This window comes from Plasmodium brasilianum, chromosome 4 (genome assembly GCF_023973825.1).
Source record: "Plasmodium brasilianum strain Bolivian I chromosome 4, whole genome shotgun sequence".
NCBI lineage: Eukaryota > Apicomplexa > Aconoidasida > Haemosporida > Plasmodiidae > Plasmodium > Plasmodium brasilianum.
Genome location: NC_090117.1, coordinates 316,057 through 335,353, shown reverse-complemented (window position 1 = coordinate 335,353; position 19,297 = coordinate 316,057). Strand labels below are relative to the sequence as shown.

Here is a 19,297-nt window from a genome sequence, read left to right as displayed (position 1 = left end):
TTAAAAAACAAAGGGGGGAAAAGAATATGTATAAAGGAATATAAAAGTAGTCGGATAAGTGAAAACAAAGAAAAAGACAAAATACATACTATGGGACACACAATGCATATAACACTGTATAGTTTATTGCCTATCGTAATGCCTATCACAATGCTTATCATAATGCCTATCGCAATGCTTATCGTAATGCCTCTCACAAAGCTTATCGTAATGCCTATCACAATGCTTATCATAATGCCTATCACAAAGCTTATCGTAATGCCTATCACAATGCTTATCGTAATGCCTATCACCCTCAACACGACTACATCATGACCACAACCTCATGAGAGATTGACTGTATGGTAAAGGCTGTTCACAGATTTGTAAAAAAAAAGGTCATCTGAACTTGTTTTTGAAATGTTGTTATTTTTATTTTTGCATAATCTACATATTTCTTCATAGAATAAATTATATATATCATTTTTATTTATATTTTTAAATAGTTTCATTTTATTTTCTTTTTTTACTCGTATTTTTTGTTTTTTCGAGAAATAATTTTTTTCTTTAATATATATATCTGTGGTGCTAGAAGAATATTTATACTCTACAAAGTTAAAGAAATTTGGAAGATGGTTACTCTTAGCAGAATTTCTTTTTTTCTGTAATGAATTCTTATTATTGTTTAGAATAGCATTTAATAAATTTTCACTTTCGTCTATTTCATTTTCACTTGATTCATATTTATCGTAAGGATTCGTAATTTTTTTGTCTAACTGTTCAGTTCGTTCAATATTATCTGACGACTCATCCTTTTCCGACTCACTGTTGCTATCATCGGTACTAAAACACTTGTTGTTATCCTTTTCCTTCTTAATATTATGCTCAAAATATAAGGATATAATTTCTTTTTCTTTGTTTTTATCATAGCTTAAATTTATGTATTCGAACCTTCTATCTGTTTCATGAACTAAAGAATTGTTGATTTTTGATACAATTTTTTTGTATGACTGGTCTATGAACATCAAATGAATATTTTTTCTCAGTGAATTGTGAAAAATCTGGGTGGTGTAATGGGCGAGGGGAAGGATAAGACATACAAGAAAGGGAAAATTACAAAGAGACAATTTAATAAATTTAATAAATTAAAGAAATTAAAGAAATTAAAGATATGGTGTGCAGAGCGCGGGCAGTACCACTGTGGAGAGTTATCGCGCACAAGGTACAACATTGCGCGTTTGAAGGATACGTACAAGTGCGCGCACACATACATTTACATACATACAAGTACAAACACATACATTTACATGCATACATACACGTACAAACACATACATTTGCATGCATACATACATGTACAAACACATACATTTACATGCATACATACATGTACAAACACATACATTTACATGCATACATACATGTACAAACACATACATTTACATGCATACACACATGTACAAACACATACATTTACATGCATACACACATGTACAAACACATACATTGACATATATATGGGGCGTCAATCCAAACGTACGATCACGTGTACATACGAACGGTGAGCTCTTTTTTTTAAAAACCTACTATTTTTGCATCAAAGCCGCATTTCTGCCATTCACTCTCCGAGGAAATGCTACATTTGCTTCTTGAGTAAACTTTGTCATCATCTGTTGAGGAGTATGTAGAATTTCCTGTTCGCACCATTTGTGAATTAATTAAGGAATCAAAAAAACCATCACATGAATATATCTTTTTTATTTCCATTAAAAAGTAAAAGGAGTCGTAAGAGATAGCACATTCTGAACTATAGAAATATATTTTATCATCTTTTAATAGTAATATCTTTCTATCAAATTGTTCACTTGAATTTTTTATATAAACCTTTACGTAATAGTTGTTTTCATCATCGCTGATCCCAAATGGCGTACTTTCTTCCTTCTTCTTTTTTCCTTCTTCGAGTTCGTCACTATATATGCTGCTAATGTCGTACTGGCTGTTCACGTCGTACTGGCTGTTCATGTCGTACTGGCTGTTCACGTCGTACTGGCTTCTCACATCATATTGGCTTCTCATATCATATTGGCTTCTCACATCATATTGGCTTCCCACATCATTTTCGCTTTTTTCCATTCGTTTTATGTTTTCGCTTTTCTTACCTTCAGAGGTGTTGGTCTCATGATCAGAAGTGTTGAACCTGGGAGCGGAAATACAGCTAGCATTTCCTGAACAGTTTACGTCATTTTGCGAGCATTTTTTGTTATATTCTGAACAGTTCATGTCATTTTGCGAGCATTTTTTGTTATATTCTGAACAGTTCATGTCATTTTGCGAGCATTTTTTGTTATATTCTGAACAGTTCATGTCATTTTGCGAGCATTTTTTGTTATATTCTGAATAGTTTACGTCACTCTTGGAACAATTATTGTCACTTTGCAAAAAGGCGATAATTTCATTTGGCCTGGAGTTCTCAATCTGCATACAGTCATCATAGTTGCATTTTTCTCCTTCATTTTTTGTCCTTTTATCAGATAAGTGGTCCGTGTGCATGCTGCTTGCACTATCATGAGGAATATTTTCATTAGGGAGGATCTGAATGGATGTGTTGTTTCCCTTTTGACTGTTATCCGAAATACTGTGTGAAATATTATATGAGATATTGTTTCCATAAACTTTATTATTTACTGGAATGAATGAATTGAATAGATTAAGTATTGTTTGTTTTATTTTGTTATTACTTTTGTTCATATACCTTTTTTCTTCTTGTTTAGCACTGTTTGCTAGTGAAAATGACAACTTTTCGTTATAATTAAATGGTAGGATATTATAACTATCTTCAAAGTTTTCGTTCACATCATTTTGTTTTTTGTCTTGTTGATTTTTTAATTTATATTGCACCATGAAATTGGTAAAATTAATATCAATTCTTTTATTTTTGATGAGAAAAAGAAAATATTTACTTTTAATTGAGTAATGAAATAATTTATCGTATGGTACGGTGAGTATATTTTTAACATAAACAAGAAAATTAATATATTTGTTCTTAAAAAAATCTTTAAAGTTTGCTTTTCTTAATTGATTATATATTTTAATAAAACTACATGTATCATATATCAATGTGGACTGAAAAATTTCCAAATTACTTTCATATATTTTTTCTTTTTTTATTTTGTATATATAACTTTTAATTAAATTTTTTAATGCTACTGAAAAAAATAAGACAAAACAAAAATGCTTTAGTCTATTTTTCACACAATAATATGTTTTATATTCGTAAATTTTTTCGATATATAAATGTAATTTCAGATCCTTAATGCTTTTACAATTTTGTATTTTCTTTAAAATTTTTTTAAAAATATTCTTGTACAGTACTTCTATAAAACTTATCAGCGTGTTTAATATTTTTTTGTCCATTTGTGAGAATTTTTCCCTTATTATATCCTTTTTTTTCTTTTCATTCTTTACTTTCACTCTTTTCTTTCCGTTCTTTCTTTTTTCTTTCATATAATTATCATCGTTTGTTTGTACCTTTTGTGTATGTATCATGTAAAACTCCTCCACGTTTACGCTTTCATTTGTTTTCCAGTAACGAGCCTTTTGATTATTTTCCACCATTTCGTATACGTACTTTCCCCCATTATCTCTATTTTCAACTTGTTCCTCATTCCCTTTTGAGGAGCATTCTGCTCGTTCATTGAGTGCGCACCTAATTTCATCCTTCTCTTCCTTACAGTTTTGAACGCTCCGTTGATGTGTATTTTGTTCTGAGTCTTCCTGTCCACTTGACCCCTTTCCACTTAATCCTTCGTCCTTCCAAACATTTCGCGTCTCACCTCCATTCACATCAATGGTGTTGTTATCACTGTTGCTGTTACCACTGATGTTATCATTGTCGTTGATATAACTGTCGTTGGTATAACTACCGTTGATATAACTGTCGTTGGTATAACTACCGTTGGTATCACTGTCGTTGGTATAACTGCCGTTGATATTACTGCTGTTGTTATCACCGCCATTCTCCTCAGTACCACTCGCTTTTCCGGCACACGACCCAAATAACCTACCCGAGTATATGATCTTTGAATAGATATACAAGCTATTTACAAGCGCACATAAGTAATCGTTGAAATAACTTTTAATAAGCAAAATGTATTTACTCTCATTCTTGTATTTGTGTATAAAAAAATGCGTGTACTGCATATTTAAGATATCTATTTTGTTTTTGTATATTTTTATTATTTGTGATAGTTTCTGTTCATTTGCTGCACACGATGTGTAATCCGGTATAGTGGGCAAGTTACCACTTCTGCTGTGATCGTTTTTTTCCTTTTCTTTTCCCTCACTGTTCACCTCGTTATAGCTCATCTGGTTTTTGTTAAATTCATTTCTGCTAAATTCATTTCTGCTAATTTTATTTCTGCTAAATTCATTTCTGCTAATTTTATTTCTGCTAAATTCATTTCTGCTAATTTTATTTCTGCTAAATTCATTCCTGCTAATTTTATTTCTGCTAAATTCATTCCTGCTAATTTTATTTCTGCTAATCTCCTTATTGCTAATTTCATTTTTTCTCATCTCCTTTTTGTACTTCTCCCTTTCGCTCGATAGGATTGACGAGATGACCGAATTCAAGGAAAAGGAAAAAGGGATAGAGGGTAGAGACTCGTTTGACTTTCCATCATCAGTAAAAGTGTTATATAAACAAAAATTTTCAAAAAATGAAAAAAATACATACTTCTCATTAATCGTATTGGCATATTTGTAAAAACTATTATATAAGTCACTCGCACTATTGTTATTACAATGGTCTGAAAACAATACATTACTTTCTTTCTTTTTTTTTTTTTTTTTATTTAATATAATATTATTATTTATTTGCAAATATTTAAAAATATTCCTTGGTAGCATTTCATGTTCTGTTATTAAATTATACAATAATTTGTGAAAAAATAATAACAAAAATAATTTTAATTCTTCATATTGTTTTACTAGTGGACTTATGTTTGTCTTTTTTATTATTTCATCATATACACCCAATATTTTTATTATATCAATAAATATAGGTAAAATTAAATACGTACCCCTCTTCTTAATTATCTTTATTTCACATTCGTCTATGAGCATTCTTTTAATGATCAGAAATATGCTAAACCTGCGGTTGAGATGTAAAAGAGAAAAATAAGAGAGGGGGGGCGGGGAAAGGGGTTTGATGAGTACATGACAGAAATAGAATAAGTGAAGCATAACAGGAGGAAAATTGATAGCAAATAAGAGCGTAAAAATGAACGTGGTATTACGAATAAAAAAATGTGAAACAAATTTAACGAAACAAAAAAACTAAAAGGCGCATGAATGAAAAAGCTGCTTTCATATATTTACTCATTTGCACTTATGTAACAAGTCAGCAGATTCTCATCTTCTACGAAATAATGAAATTATCTTGCTTTATATATATATATATATATACATGTGTTTATACATGTGTTTATACATGTGTTTATTTTACCATAACATGGAATTTATCTTGTTCACATAGGAGGCGCACAAGACATATATGTTGTCAAACAAATTTACATTTCTAATTTCTAGCTTTTTCAGAATAATGTAAATTTTATAGAAAAAAGATAAAATTAGCTGAACAAGTCAGAAAAAAAAAAAAAAAGAAAAATGTGTACATAATTGCTTGTTACATATTTGTTTTATTTTTCACTTTTATTTCACACTTCATTTCACTCTTCATTGCACACTTCATTTCACACTTCATTTTTCATTTATATCTCACTCAATGCCTTGCTTCATACCATCGCATCATATTATCACTCATTTTACTTACCATCGTGTTAGACAGGGAGATGTGGAAAAAATGGTTATTCCACAATGAAGTGAACAAGTAATACACCTGCGTTGTAAGCAAAAGAATTGTCGACATGTAAGTGAGCACGTGGACATACAAAAAATAGGCTCAACACGTGAAGTGAACAAAAGGCTGCTTAGGCGAATAAGTAATGGTACATACAAAATGGAAAGATATACGTACATACGCACATACATACTTACTCAAACAAACATTAAAAAAATTATATATGCAAAAATTACCGGTTCGAAGTATATTTTATGAATTTTTTTTTTTTTATTGTATAATGAGCAATTTAAATTTATTAAAAGGTTTACTCCATAGGCCATGTAGTGGTCACATATGTCTATAAACTGTGAGAAGATAAATGTAGGGTAATTCCTATGAGTATGTGTATGCGTGTGGGTTTTATTATCATTATGCGTACGAGTATGCGAATGCGGTTTAGTATCATTATGAGTAAATGCACGAGTATATTATTTGAGACATTTTAATTGCAAAAGATAGGAAACAACTGTTATGTTTTACCTTCTGAATAGGTATAATAGAATAGGGTAAATTTGAAAGTATATTAAATAATATAAGAAGGAAAAAGTAGTGATCAATAAGTCTTTTCTTTTTATAAAGTTTTTTTAATGTAACTGAGCTTTTTCCAAACAACTGTATGATGAGTTTTTCATTTTCATTGTGCACTTCAATTTCTTCAGAAAATAAATTACAATCTATGGCTACCTTCAAAAGTACAAAACGGGAAAATTAAGCGAAGAGAGAAAATATGTACATATGTGTGTGTGCTTAATACTATGAAAATTATAAATCGACTGTATCAATAAGGAGTACATGATAATGGAAAAAATGATTATTTTTTCTTTTTTTTTTATTCAAACTTTCTTAAATTTTTGGATGAGATACTTGTAGGCTTTTCTAGAAGATAAGGGTTTTCTCTTTTTATTTTGGACTTGTTCTAACTTGTTTTCAAAAGAGTTTTTAATATAATTGGAATTTAAAAATGAGTAAAATTGAGAAAAGTATTTATTTTCATTGTTTTCATTTTTAATTTGCTCACTGTTATTTTTTTGTTCTGTCATTTTTTCTTTTTTTTTTTTTTTTTTTTTTTTTTATGAACAAATGTAATCTTTATCTTTTACAACATATATCAAGGATTATATAATCATTAATTAAATTTCAAATAAAGATGAGTAAATATAGAACAACGTATTCCGTACATTTCTCATTATGAACAGAAAACCATCTTGAAATTATTTCTTTTGATACGATAATTCTCTGCGGTTACACGAAAAAGATGTATATGTCATATATTTTTTTTTTTTCATCGAGTGACCATACACGCCCACATATTCAAAATGATAGAAAATAAAACAAAAATAAGAACAAAATGACAAAGAAACAAAGTGTAAGAAGGGAAGAAGGGAAGTAGAGAAGAAGGGAAAAAGAGAAGAAACGAAAAAGAGAAGAAACGAAAAAGAGAAGAAACGAAAAAGAGAAGAAACGAAAAAGAGAAGAAACGAAAAAGCGAAGTAACGAAAAATCAAAGAAGCGAAAAAGCGAAGAAACGAAGTACAAGAAACAAGGGGAACGAAACAAAGTGGCAAGGAAACAATAATACAAAAAAATTAATGCAAAAAAAAAAAAAAAAAAAACGAATTCTCGTAAAAAGGAAAAAAAAAGAAAATATTAAAAAAATAAAACTTAAAAAAAAAAAAAGAAAACATTCACATACATACAATTTGCATATATTTGTTAGATTAAAACGAGTATCAATGTTTTTTTTTTTTTAAAATCTTTTTTTTTGGAACAAGAAAAAAAAAAAAAAAAAAAAAATTTACATCTCGAAAAAGATAATTTTTTGTTCCCTTTTCATTTTTTACTTCTTCATTTTTTCCTTTAATAAGCTTTTATTTATTTTCTGTATGGGTTTTTTTTTTTTTTTTTTTTTTTTTTTTTTGCTTTTTTTCGCTTTATAATTTATGTTTCTTATTTTTGCCTTTACATATGCTTATTAGCAAAGAATATTGTTACCCCTTGTGATACTATATATCAGTGGAAGGGGAAAAAAAACTAGGAGTAGGAGTAATAAAAAGAGTGAGCAAGTTTTAAAATCTTTACTACTTGTTGAAGAGTTAAATTATTACAAAATAATTAACTAATAAAAAATAGTTTTTAAAAAAAATTTTCAAATTTAAAAAATAAAAAAAAAGGCATAACCGTAAAAATGATGAATATAAGTAGAACATGTACATTTATATATATATATATTTAATCTGGTAGGACATCAAAAAAGTGGAAAATTTTTTTTTTTATTTCAAAATATGCAATATGATTATTACAATTTATACAAAAAACAGCATGATATTTTTGTAATTTTTGATTTCCCGGAATTTTTACACATCCAGTATTTTGCATTATACTGTTATTTATAACTTCGTCCTCTTTATCTTTCATTTCTTCCTTTAGACCTGCACTATATCCTTTAGCGTTCTTTTTAAGATTAACATCATGCTCATTTAATGTTGTTTCTTCGTCTATCTTTATATTAACAGCATATAAACTTCTGTACTGATTCACATAATATTCATGTCTATGATAATACAGGATAAAGTAAAAAAAATTGGAAAAGAAGCGTTAAAATATAAAAAAAAATAACATAAAAGGAGAGCGTTAAATATAAAATGGGGAAAAAAAATGGATTTAAAAAAAAAGAATAAATAAATAAATATAATATTATAATAATAATTGACATACCTTTGACTTTGATAACAAACAGGTATGAAGCAACCACAGCAGCACAAACTTGAGTCACAGCTTTTTGTGCAAAATCCTGGAACAAAAAAAAAAAAAAAAAAAATGAATGAATGAATGAATGAATAAATGAATGAATAAATGAATGAAGGAACGAATGAAGGAAGGAAAGAACGAATGCAGATAATAGAACATAAAAATGTTAACGAATAGATTACAAAATATCTGAATAATAAAGATCCTCATATATAAGCCCAATTTTGACGAAAAATTTTAAAACGTTTTGATTTAATAATGTTTAGAGCCTTACTATATTTTTTATTTACATATTCTTCATCATAATCATCAATCTTGTCATCATAGAATTCCAAACCCGCTTTTTCCATATCACCAATAACGTCATCGTCCGTGTTATAGTCACTGAGTTCCTTCTGTTCATCCGGTATATTTTGTCTGTCGTTATTTGGGGCATTTTCTACATTTTCTTCATTTCCTACATTTTCTTCATTTTCTACATTTTGTTCATTTCCTACATTTTGCTGGTCTCCCTTTTGTTCTCTCTTTGTAGGATTATAAACTTTTTCTTTGCCTGTGTATTAATGTGAGAAACAAGTATTTATACGTATTTAAAATTTTCAGTAATAATAGAAACATTCGTTGCAAATGGAATGAACTTGTTCAGAAAAATGGAAAAATTGTGCTATTAAAAAAAGGAATATAAATTGAGCCTTTGTTTTTCTTTTTTTTCTTTTATTTCTCTTTTTTCTTTTATTTCATTTTTTCTTTTATTTCATTTTTTCTTTTTTACCTGAACAGTTAATATTCAAAAATGACTTTGCAACATTTATTCCTTTTTCTTTAGATAAATCTTGTGTAATTTCTGACTGTTCATTTAATTTTATTTCATTAATTAAAAGATTAATGACATTATTTACTTTTTTTGCATTCATGTGAAGTGAAGTTCGAACTTAGGGGAAAAGAAAATGGGGGTACATACCCACACACATATGTATATGTATGAATAAGTATTCGTATATGTATATATATAAGTATGCATATACTTATATGTGCATATATATATATATATATATATATATATATATATATATGTATATATATGTATGTTTATATGCCGGAATAAGTACTTAAAATTTTAAGGAAAAAAAATTATGAACGCTTTCATAATTTATCTCTTCTTTTTATAAAAACAAATGTATGCATATATATATATATATGTGCAAGTATGTATTAAAAAATATCCTGTCTGAGTATAACATAGAGTCTCAAAAGTATACTGTAGTTCCCTTTTTATTTTTGTTTTTATAGAATGTACAAAATAAAACAAAAAACTTATGAGAATTTAATTTTTTAAAAAAAAAATGAATTAATGAAAATATCTTTCCTTTTTAACTTTTTTTTTTTTTTTCGAAACGTACTACAATGTATTAACAAATTATGCTGTCAGTTCAGCTTTTTTACGATTCGGAAAAATTTCTAACACAGTTCGCACATTTTATTAAATGTAAATTCAGCTTATTTGTAATTTGTGTTTTTATGTACAAATAAAAGTGTATATGCATGTATGTTTTTATACATACATGCATATACTTTCCACAGTGGAGGCTGGGTAAATAAAAGAATAAAATATTTAACTTAATGTTGTACGATAAAATTAATTTAAAAAGGATTGACTCCCTGTTGCTTAATTTTCTAAAACTGTTTTCCAAAGTTTACCATGAATACACCTGTCAGACTTATGCAGGTATATACATATACAAACGTACATACATACATACTATATATAAATTTATTTATATCATTAAAGGTTTTTTTTTTCAGATCTTAAAATAATTTTATTTTTTTGGAGAAAAAAAAGTAAACTTAATTCTTCTCTTATTTCTTGGAGGACCTGTACAACCATCTTTGTACAAATATAAATATAAGTATGAATATAAATATATATATATATATATATATACGTGCTACTTAGCAGAGTGAAACGATTTGATTGTTCAAAAAAAGTGTTTAATTTTGTACACCCAATAATGTGACAAAAAATGAAATATTTGGCTTATTTTTTTTAAGAATCTATATTTACCAAAAAATTAAAATAAAAAATAATAAATTATCAAAATGTTGAAACTATATTAAAATAGCTTTGAAATGTTAAAAAAAAAAAAAAAAAGCCTTTAAAGGGGTTTAAAGAATACTAAAAAAGTACAGAGATTTTGCTATACCGTATATATATATATATATTTTTCATCGTACTGACAAATAATTTTTTTTTTTTATAACTTATATGCCGCTAATCTCAGTCACTGCGCATATTTATACCTACGTACATATATATTATATATATATATTTATATGCAACATATATTTACGTAAAATGAATAGATATTTAATTACATTATTTTATTACTTTATTACTATATATATTTTATTTTCACCATATAATGTGTTATTAAAATATGTTTTTTAAAAAATAGTTTTGTAAGAAATTGAAAATTCTTATAATTCTGCAAATTGTGAAAACATAATAACGCATATTGTCACTCAACAAAAAAAAATAGAAATACTATTGAGTAGAAATTACCTTAATTCTTTCACATAATTTAACAAATAAAATTATTACAGGTAAAAAAAGAAAGGATAAAAAATTACCAAAAAAGATGTTTAATTCATATAATCGTTTTAGTTTTCCTTTTTATAAGAACCTACAAAAATAATATAATGCATACATGTATAAGTGCGCACGTATATATATATATATATATATATATATATATATGTATATGTACGTATGTATAATATAATGTGTTAAGTTTGAATTGCATTTTCATTTTTCATTTTGTTTTATTTATTTTCAATTTAAAATTGATAAACTATCTTTTTCCCCCCATTTCCCTATTTTATTTATCTATTTTTGTGAAAGTTTTTTTAAAGCAAAATGCCAAAGAAACGAAGAAATGGAGGAAGATCGAAGCACAACAGGGGGCACGTAAACCCTCTGAGATGTTCCAACTGTGGAAGATGTGTACCCAAAGATAAAGCGATTAAAAGATTTAACATAAGAAATATTGTAGATACATCAGCACAAAGGGATATAAAGGAAGCATCCGTATACTCTACATTTCAACTACCAAAATTGTATATCAAACAGTGTTATTGTGTTTCGTGTGCAATTCATTCTCGTTTTGTGAGAGTTAGATCAAGAGAGCAGAGAAGAGTAAGAAAAGAGACAGCCAAACATGTCAACCCGTCCCAATTATAAGCCAAGAATTTTTTTTTTTTTATATTACATACACACAGCAGTATATATATGTATATTATGTGTGTATGTGCGAATTGCATGTACTGTTACATGTGTGTATAGAAAGAAAAGTTCTATTTTCATTTTATGTTATTTTAACAAAAATTCAAAAAACTAAGAAGCAATTCTGACGTTAACGAAAATTACCAAAAGAGTCCGTTGCAGTTGGGATGATATACCATCTGCTTTTACGTCTTTCACTGTCCCCTTTTTTACAGCAAAAAGTGCTAAATAAAAAGAGAATTCACCTTTTTTTTTTTTTCATATTATTTCCCAATGAACAAAATGAAAAAGAGAAGCGCAAAATAATTTTATTATTGCTATTTTTTTTTGCCTTTTTCTTTAATCCCTTAGGGGAAATTGGACGAAATGAGAAGATGGGAATTTGTTCACAGTAAGGCCCGTATTATTATCAATTTATTTTTACTGAACGGACGTAAAAAAAAAAAAAAAAAAAAAGTCAGTAAACGAAAAGAAATGAAAAATGGATAGAAGCATAATAAAACTACTCAAAAAAATAACATTTATTTGTCAATGCTTCGCACAAAGTATATGAACAGCAATAATTTTTTTTTTTTTTCTGATATGCAAGAAAAAATAAAAAAGCTAGCTATTCATACACATGTATAAACACCTGTGTGTACACGAAATTAAGCAATTGTTCAGGAAAAAAAAAAAAAAAAAAAAAGTGTACGTAAGCTGCTAAGGAAAGTGCTAAGGCAAGAGCTGCGAACGAATGTACGCAAATAAGTAGAGCTTAATTTCCTCATTTGATTGGGGAATAAAAGCAATTTCTGCGTTGTTTTCAAAGGACATATCAAATATGGTGGTCAAATAGTAGGCATTTTTTTTAAAATCAAAACAATAGGCAACAATTTTAATTTGAATTTTGTCTTGATCACAATATACTACTTTTCCTCTAAAGGAAAAAACCGAATTGTATGGAACTGGTAATATATATTGTATTTCGTTAACTTCTATAAGTATAGGATGTGATATAAAATGTTTGATTATGGTCATAGCATGACAAAAAGATAAATAGGCCAAATATCCTCCAAATGTAAAATTGTGTATGTTTTTAAACTCCGAGGATATAAAATGCTTAGACTCAATATAGGAGTCTTTACAATAAAAATTGTTTTTTCCTTTATAAAAAGATAAATTATTTGTGTCCACCATACTGTCAATAATAGTTAATGTATTTTTTTCATCATTCTCTTGTGTACTATTTTCATTTGGTTGGTCATCATATATATTTGTATTGTTATTAACATTTTTATTATAAAAATATGATTTTCCTTCCTCTACTTTAATATCTTTAAAATAGTTTAATAAAAATTGGATATCCTTTTGATGTAAACATTTATTTTTAATATCTTTGTGATTAAACATATTTTGTATATCTTTAATATAACATGCAAATTTCCTGACTTGTTCATATTTTTCATTATTTAGTAAATTATTAACATGCACAACTTCTTGAGGTTTAAACGTTACATGATTTATATTAACAAAAGTTGCATATATATCAAAAATTAGTTTATTTTCTTGAAAAAAATCTAGCTTTAGTATATATGAAGTATTTCCTGAATGAACAATATAACAATTTATAATCAATCCTTTTTGTTCATGCAAAGAGAAACAAAACTCATGATGCATTTTACTTTTTTCATATACTTTTAAATTGTTAAATAATACTGTTACAAAATTGTATTTATTATTTTTTTTATACCCTCCTATACTGTGTCTATATACTACATCAGCTGCTAGCGTATCTATTATTTCAATTATGTGTTTAAAAAAATATACTCTATCAAATTCTTTCAAAACGGGTATATCAAATTGAACAAACGATTTTAAGAAATTTTCGTCCTTTTTATCACTACATTTATTAGCATCATTTGCATAATGTATGGATGTGTCAACAATCTGACTTTCATCATAAATTTCGTTATCATTTGTACACAGTTCACCAATGTCTTTTACAACTCTGATTTGTATATTTTGTATATCTATTTTATATTTATATTTTAACATAAAAAATGTTAGAGGGCATGATTTTTCAATACTAGTTACATGTAAGCTCTTTTTTGGTATGTCAACATAGATTCTTTCTTTTTTCAGTATTAATGTCTTTTCCCTTAGGAGCTGGAAATTTTCCTTATTCAAGTTTTCTAACTTGAGGAACGGCTTATTCGATGTACACATGTTTCTTATCGATACGGCTTGTGCGGGCTTACAAAGAGGCAATACCTTCAGTTTATGCATGTACGCAGTGCTGTGCGAATATGGGTACTATGCCAATATGACTATCTGCATATATGGATATGTGTCTAAATGTACATATATATATATATATATATAATTACACACAGGCATAGCTATACATACATATGCATGTACATGCCACGGTAGATATACAATAAAATATCTACATGTATATTTTGTAACTAAAAATTAGTTGCCCCTTTCAATGCCTTGCAAATAGTTCTATTTCAAATATTTACTACTGAGCTCTTTTCTTCTACAATTTCAAGTCAATTGCTGGTTCATATAAAAAGAATGCAATCAAACTAATTTATACAATAACACGAACGTGGATAACACTCACGATCGTTTAAAATGAAGCATAGGGAAGCATAACGAATCACATCGAAGCTTAGCACAGAGTATTACATAAATTTAGAAATACAAGTATCCTTAAACTAGTAAGTCATAGCATAACGAAAAGAGTATTATGCTACATATCTATTTTTGGAAACACTATAGAAAGAATACTAGAATGAGACGTACATAAATTTATTAAAATATTAAAATGGAATTTTCTAAAAACATATATATGTTTCACATATATGTATGCGTGCATATATTATGCATAATTTTTGTACACATATTTAAATTTGTGTGGTGCGTACAGTTTAGTTTATAGTGCTGTGTGTAAAATTATGCTTCTCATTATAACAACAATTTTTTTTTTTTTTAAATTAAGTTATACTATTATAATTATAAATATAATAACGTACGCATGTACCAATGTACATACTTAAGTACGTGAGTACTTATGTGGGTACTTAAGTATTTACGCATGTACTTATACATACCTTTGCTCATGTATACACATGTATTATTATGTACTCTTAAAAATTAGAAGATACTACAATTGAAGATTTAAATTAATAAAATATTTAAATAAAATGCTCCTGGTGCGCTTGTAAAATAATTATAAAACACATTATTAAAAAAAATACTATGTAATATTTATATCTGACTATTAAAAAGGCATAATATATATATATATATATATATATATACATATATAAATATATAAGTTTACTATAATATATATTGATAAAAGTAATGATACAGTAACACAGGAGAAGAAAAGGTCATGCTGCACAGCTTTTCGAATTTACTTCTTGGATATATGGGGCTGCAGAAAAATAAAAAAGCAGAATGATTGAAAAGTGGTAAAATGGTAAAATTGCAAAATGAAAAAACTATAAAATAGAAAAATCGCAAAATGGAAAAATGATTGAGTGCAAAATTAAATATACAATAGTCTACTATTATAAATGTGTGCTTTAAAACATATTCTATTCTTATATGTAAATGTACGAAGGGAATAAAACTATAACTTTAATGCATAATATGCTCTAGTGAACAAATTGTTTATAGTTGACTGACCTATTTTTTTTTTTTTTTTTTTTTTTTGCAAACAAAAAATATACATACTAGGTTTTTCATTTTTTCGCGAGGTATTTCGATTAAATTTTATTATTTCATGTATCTTTATTATTTTTTTTTTTTTTAATCATACGGCAATTTATTTTTCTTCCTATATATAATATATATACATAAGTATTTATGTACTTATGTATATATTTGCTCTTATTTAAAAAAAAAAAAAAAAAAAAAATTAGTGCACAAGTATCAACAATTTTAATTGGTATGATTATACCAATCATTAAAATTAAAGATATAAGCGAATTAAAAAGGGCGAAAAAACAAAGATTAAAATAGAATTATGTCAAAGGAGAACATGGATGCATTGTATAATATATATATATGTATATATGTACTTTATAATATCACTATTTACTATATTCTTTTTAAATTTTATTTTATGAGCATTTTTGGAATATCAGAGTTATTTAATAAAACGCACACACATACACACACACACACTCACTCCTACCCACAGTTCAAATATTTTCTGGAAATCCCAAATTATAAGAGGTTCGAGTGAAAGGAAAGGAATCCCACCATTTTAGTGAGTACCACATATACATATACATGTGTATATATTTATATATATGCATATATGTGTATGCATATATGTATGTATGCATATATACACATATATTCATACGCATATACGTACACACACAAATACGTTCAAGGATTGCGTATTTGAAAAGCAAAGAATAAAAAGAATGGACCTCACTTGTTTGTACAAATGGTTCAGTGTATAATTAGAGTAATGCTCAACAGTTTTGCAAATCGCTGCGCAAATCGCTGCGCAAATCGCTGTGCAAATCGCTGTGTAGACCATTTTTGCAAATTGTGTTTGTTTCTTGAGGAATAGTCAAACGTGGCTTCATGTACACAGTGGCATATGTACGTACGTATGCATGCGTGTATATACATATATATATATATATATATATATATATATATGCCCGTCTATTAATTTCCATTTTCACTTGTTACATTTACGCTCGTATTATATGAGCGGGACGTTTGTTCGATCGAGCCCATGAAAAATGGCTTAAATGTAGTGCATTAATTCGTCGAAGTTGTATATAAATGCGTTCATTAATGATTTAATGCGCATACAGCTGCTTTAAATGATGATGTTATTGTTTGATAATTAATTACAAATAAGAACGGAAAAAAAGCAAAACGAAACACAGCAAAACAAAATAAAGCAAAACAAAATAAAGCAAAACAAAATAAAGCAAAACAAAATAAAGCAAAACAAAACACATCGTAACGTAATGTCGTATAATGTAATATAATAAAATAAAAATATTTTTGATCAATCATTTTCATTCGGAGATGCCTACGCACACATTTTATTCCAAGCATAAAAATATATTCGTATTTGTGTGTGCTTATATGAATGTATTGTAAGTTTACACCGCTTAAACCCTTTTTAACTCCTGTATATTTTTTTTCTTTTTCTTTGACCTTTTGCAGAAGCGGAAGTTACCTGCGAAGCTACATATATATATATATCTTTTTTGTTTTATTTTTTTTTTCCTTTTTTTTTTTTTTTGAGAACACGTTAACTTAAAAATGGACAATCTGCCATGGGTGGAAAAGTACAGACCCAAAAAGCTAGATGACATAGTTCACCAAACAAATGCAATATCTATGCTGAAAGAAGTAGTAAGAACAAAAAATATGCCTCATTTAATTTTCCATGGCCCACCTGGAACAGGCAAAACATCAGCAATAAATGCATTAGCACATGAACTATTTGGTAAGGATAATATAAGTGAACGTGTATTAGAATTGAATGCATCAGATGATAGAGGTATAAACGTAGTAAGAGAAAAAATAAAAGCATATACAAGAATAAGTATAAGTAAAAATAAAATAAATAATGAAACGAATGAAACTTTACCAACATGGAAACTAGTAGTTTTAGATGAAGCAGATATGATGACAGAGGATGCACAGTCGGCTTTAAGAAGAATTATAGAAATATATTCCAATGTTACAAGATTTATACTTATATGTAATTATATACATAAAATCTCAGATCCTATATATAGTAGATGTTCGTGTTATAGATTTCAAGGAATACCTGTAAATATAAAAAAGGAAAAATTGCTTTATATATGTAAAAGTGAAAATATAAATATTACAGATGATGCATTAAATAAAATTATTGAAACCACACAAGGTGACTTAAGAAGAGCTGTATCTGTTTTACAGTTATGTTCATGTATTAATCCTCAGATAACATTAGATTCCGTTTTAGATGTTTCAGGTTTACCAACAGATGATATCATCTTAAAAATTATAGATGCATGTAAAGTGAAAGATTTAAAAATTCTTGAAAAAACTGTACAAGATGTAATTGAAGATGGTTATGATGTTGCTTATATTTTTAAAGCATTTAATAATTATTTTGTTATGAATACAGATTATAATGATACTATTAAATATCAAATTCTGTTGGAATTATCAAGGCATGATTATCGTCTTCATAGCGGGGCTACCAAGTATATTCAGCTTATGAGTTTCGCTTCATCAGTACATTCCCTATTGAATACGGCCTAATAGAGAAGGTGTTAGGGGATGGGGGAGCCAATGACGTTTCCAAAGTTGTTGAGGTGTACGTGTAGTAGTGAAGAGTGCTTGAACGCGGTTCTTTATAATTTCATTATTCATGTGTATATGTATGAATAAATCAGCGTATGTATCTTCACCTAATTTCCAGAGTATTCCCCCGCAGTTGATATATACTTCATTCGTTCATTCATTTATAATGTCTACTTATTTTGGACATTCATCGTTGCCATTTATCATTGCTTCCCATATCACGCACCTTTTCAAAATTTTTCTAATCGCGTAAATTTTAGCATATTTTATTTTTTTGTGCATTTCTGCATTTTGATGCTTTTTTTTATGTCTCGATTTTTTAAGACTTACCCATCATTAGACTAGATAAAGTGTTGCATATGTATACAAAAATATACATGCATAAATGCATTATTATGCAAACCTAAAGTGAAAAACTTTTATTCTTTTAAAACAGTTGAATCGTGTGAGCCTATGTAATTCTTACGAAGATGTGAATCTTGAGGTATGAGTTTTACGCCCAAAGGGATACTAGTCTTGTTATGACGAATATACCTTTTTAAAAAAAAAAAAAAAGTGTTTAAGTTATTAAAAAAATTTTCGTGAAATTGTTTTTTGTTTTTTGTTTTTTGTTTTTTGTTTTTTTTTTTTTTTTTTTTTTTTTTTTTTTTTTCAGTGAAGGGGAAATAAGTAGCACCGATGTGAGTACATTACATTATTACATGTGATAACCATTTTGGAGGAATGCTTTTACTGTAAAGGGATATGAATTACATACACATATGGGAAAAAAATAAAACAAAACAAAATAGCATTTGTGTAGACAAGAAGTTGAGTAAATGTAAAATATGCAATAATTTATTTTCTGGTCATTTAGAGGAAAGGTTGAAGTGGTATGCCATACAGGTGAATGGCAAAAAAAAATAAAACAAAAATAAAACAAAAATAAAACAAAAATAAAACAAAAATAAAACAAAAATAAAACAAAAATAAAACAAAAATAAAATAAAAATAAAATAAAAATAATATAAAAATAAATTAAAAAATGGAAATTTACAAATGTTTTAGCATTTTTCTTT

General features: G+C 27.4%; 5 protein-coding genes across 5 annotated transcripts; 2 read left to right on the top strand and 3 right to left on the bottom strand.

Moving 5' to 3' along the window:
• Window positions 1-123: 123 nt before the first annotated feature.
• Window positions 124-6,921, bottom strand: MKS88_001082 (uncharacterized protein; the record flags this gene model as incomplete). The annotated part of the gene is made up of 8 exons (XM_067219738.1): window positions 124-304; window positions 586-1,040; window positions 1,567-5,131; window positions 5,486-5,613; window positions 5,813-5,878; window positions 6,076-6,186; window positions 6,362-6,565; window positions 6,721-6,921. The coding sequence occupies 8 exons, from the start codon at window positions 6,919-6,921 to the stop codon at window positions 124-126; spliced, it is 4,911 nt and encodes a 1,636-aa protein (XP_067075014.1).
• A 1,189-nt stretch (window positions 6,922-8,110) lies between these two features.
• Window positions 8,111-9,543, bottom strand: MKS88_001081 (E2F-associated phosphoprotein; the record flags this gene model as incomplete). The annotated part of the gene is made up of 4 exons (XM_067219737.1): window positions 8,111-8,432; window positions 8,597-8,672; window positions 8,904-9,182; window positions 9,402-9,543. The coding sequence occupies 4 exons, from the start codon at window positions 9,541-9,543 to the stop codon at window positions 8,111-8,113; spliced, it is 819 nt and encodes a 272-aa protein (XP_067075013.1).
• A 2,000-nt stretch (window positions 9,544-11,543) lies between these two features.
• Window positions 11,544-11,867, top strand: MKS88_001080 (40S ribosomal protein S26; the record flags this gene model as incomplete). The annotated part of the gene is made up of 1 exon (XM_067219736.1): window positions 11,544-11,867. The coding sequence occupies one exon, from the start codon at window positions 11,544-11,546 to the stop codon at window positions 11,865-11,867; it is 324 nt and encodes a 107-aa protein (XP_067075012.1).
• Window positions 11,868-12,620: 753 nt separating this feature from the next.
• MKS88_001079 (thioesterase/thiol ester dehydrase-isomerase) lies at window positions 12,621-14,114 on the bottom strand (the record flags this gene model as incomplete). Its single annotated transcript, XM_067219735.1, has 1 exon — window positions 12,621-14,114. One exon carries the CDS (start codon window positions 14,112-14,114, stop codon window positions 12,621-12,623), a length of 1,494 nt encoding a protein of 497 aa, XP_067075011.1.
• Window positions 14,115-17,204: 3,090 nt separating this feature from the next.
• Window positions 17,205-18,197, top strand: MKS88_001078 (replication factor C subunit 2; the record flags this gene model as incomplete). The annotated part of the gene is made up of 1 exon (XM_067219734.1): window positions 17,205-18,197. The coding sequence occupies one exon, from the start codon at window positions 17,205-17,207 to the stop codon at window positions 18,195-18,197; it is 993 nt and encodes a 330-aa protein (XP_067075010.1).
• Window positions 18,198-19,297: the final 1,100 nt, after the last annotated feature.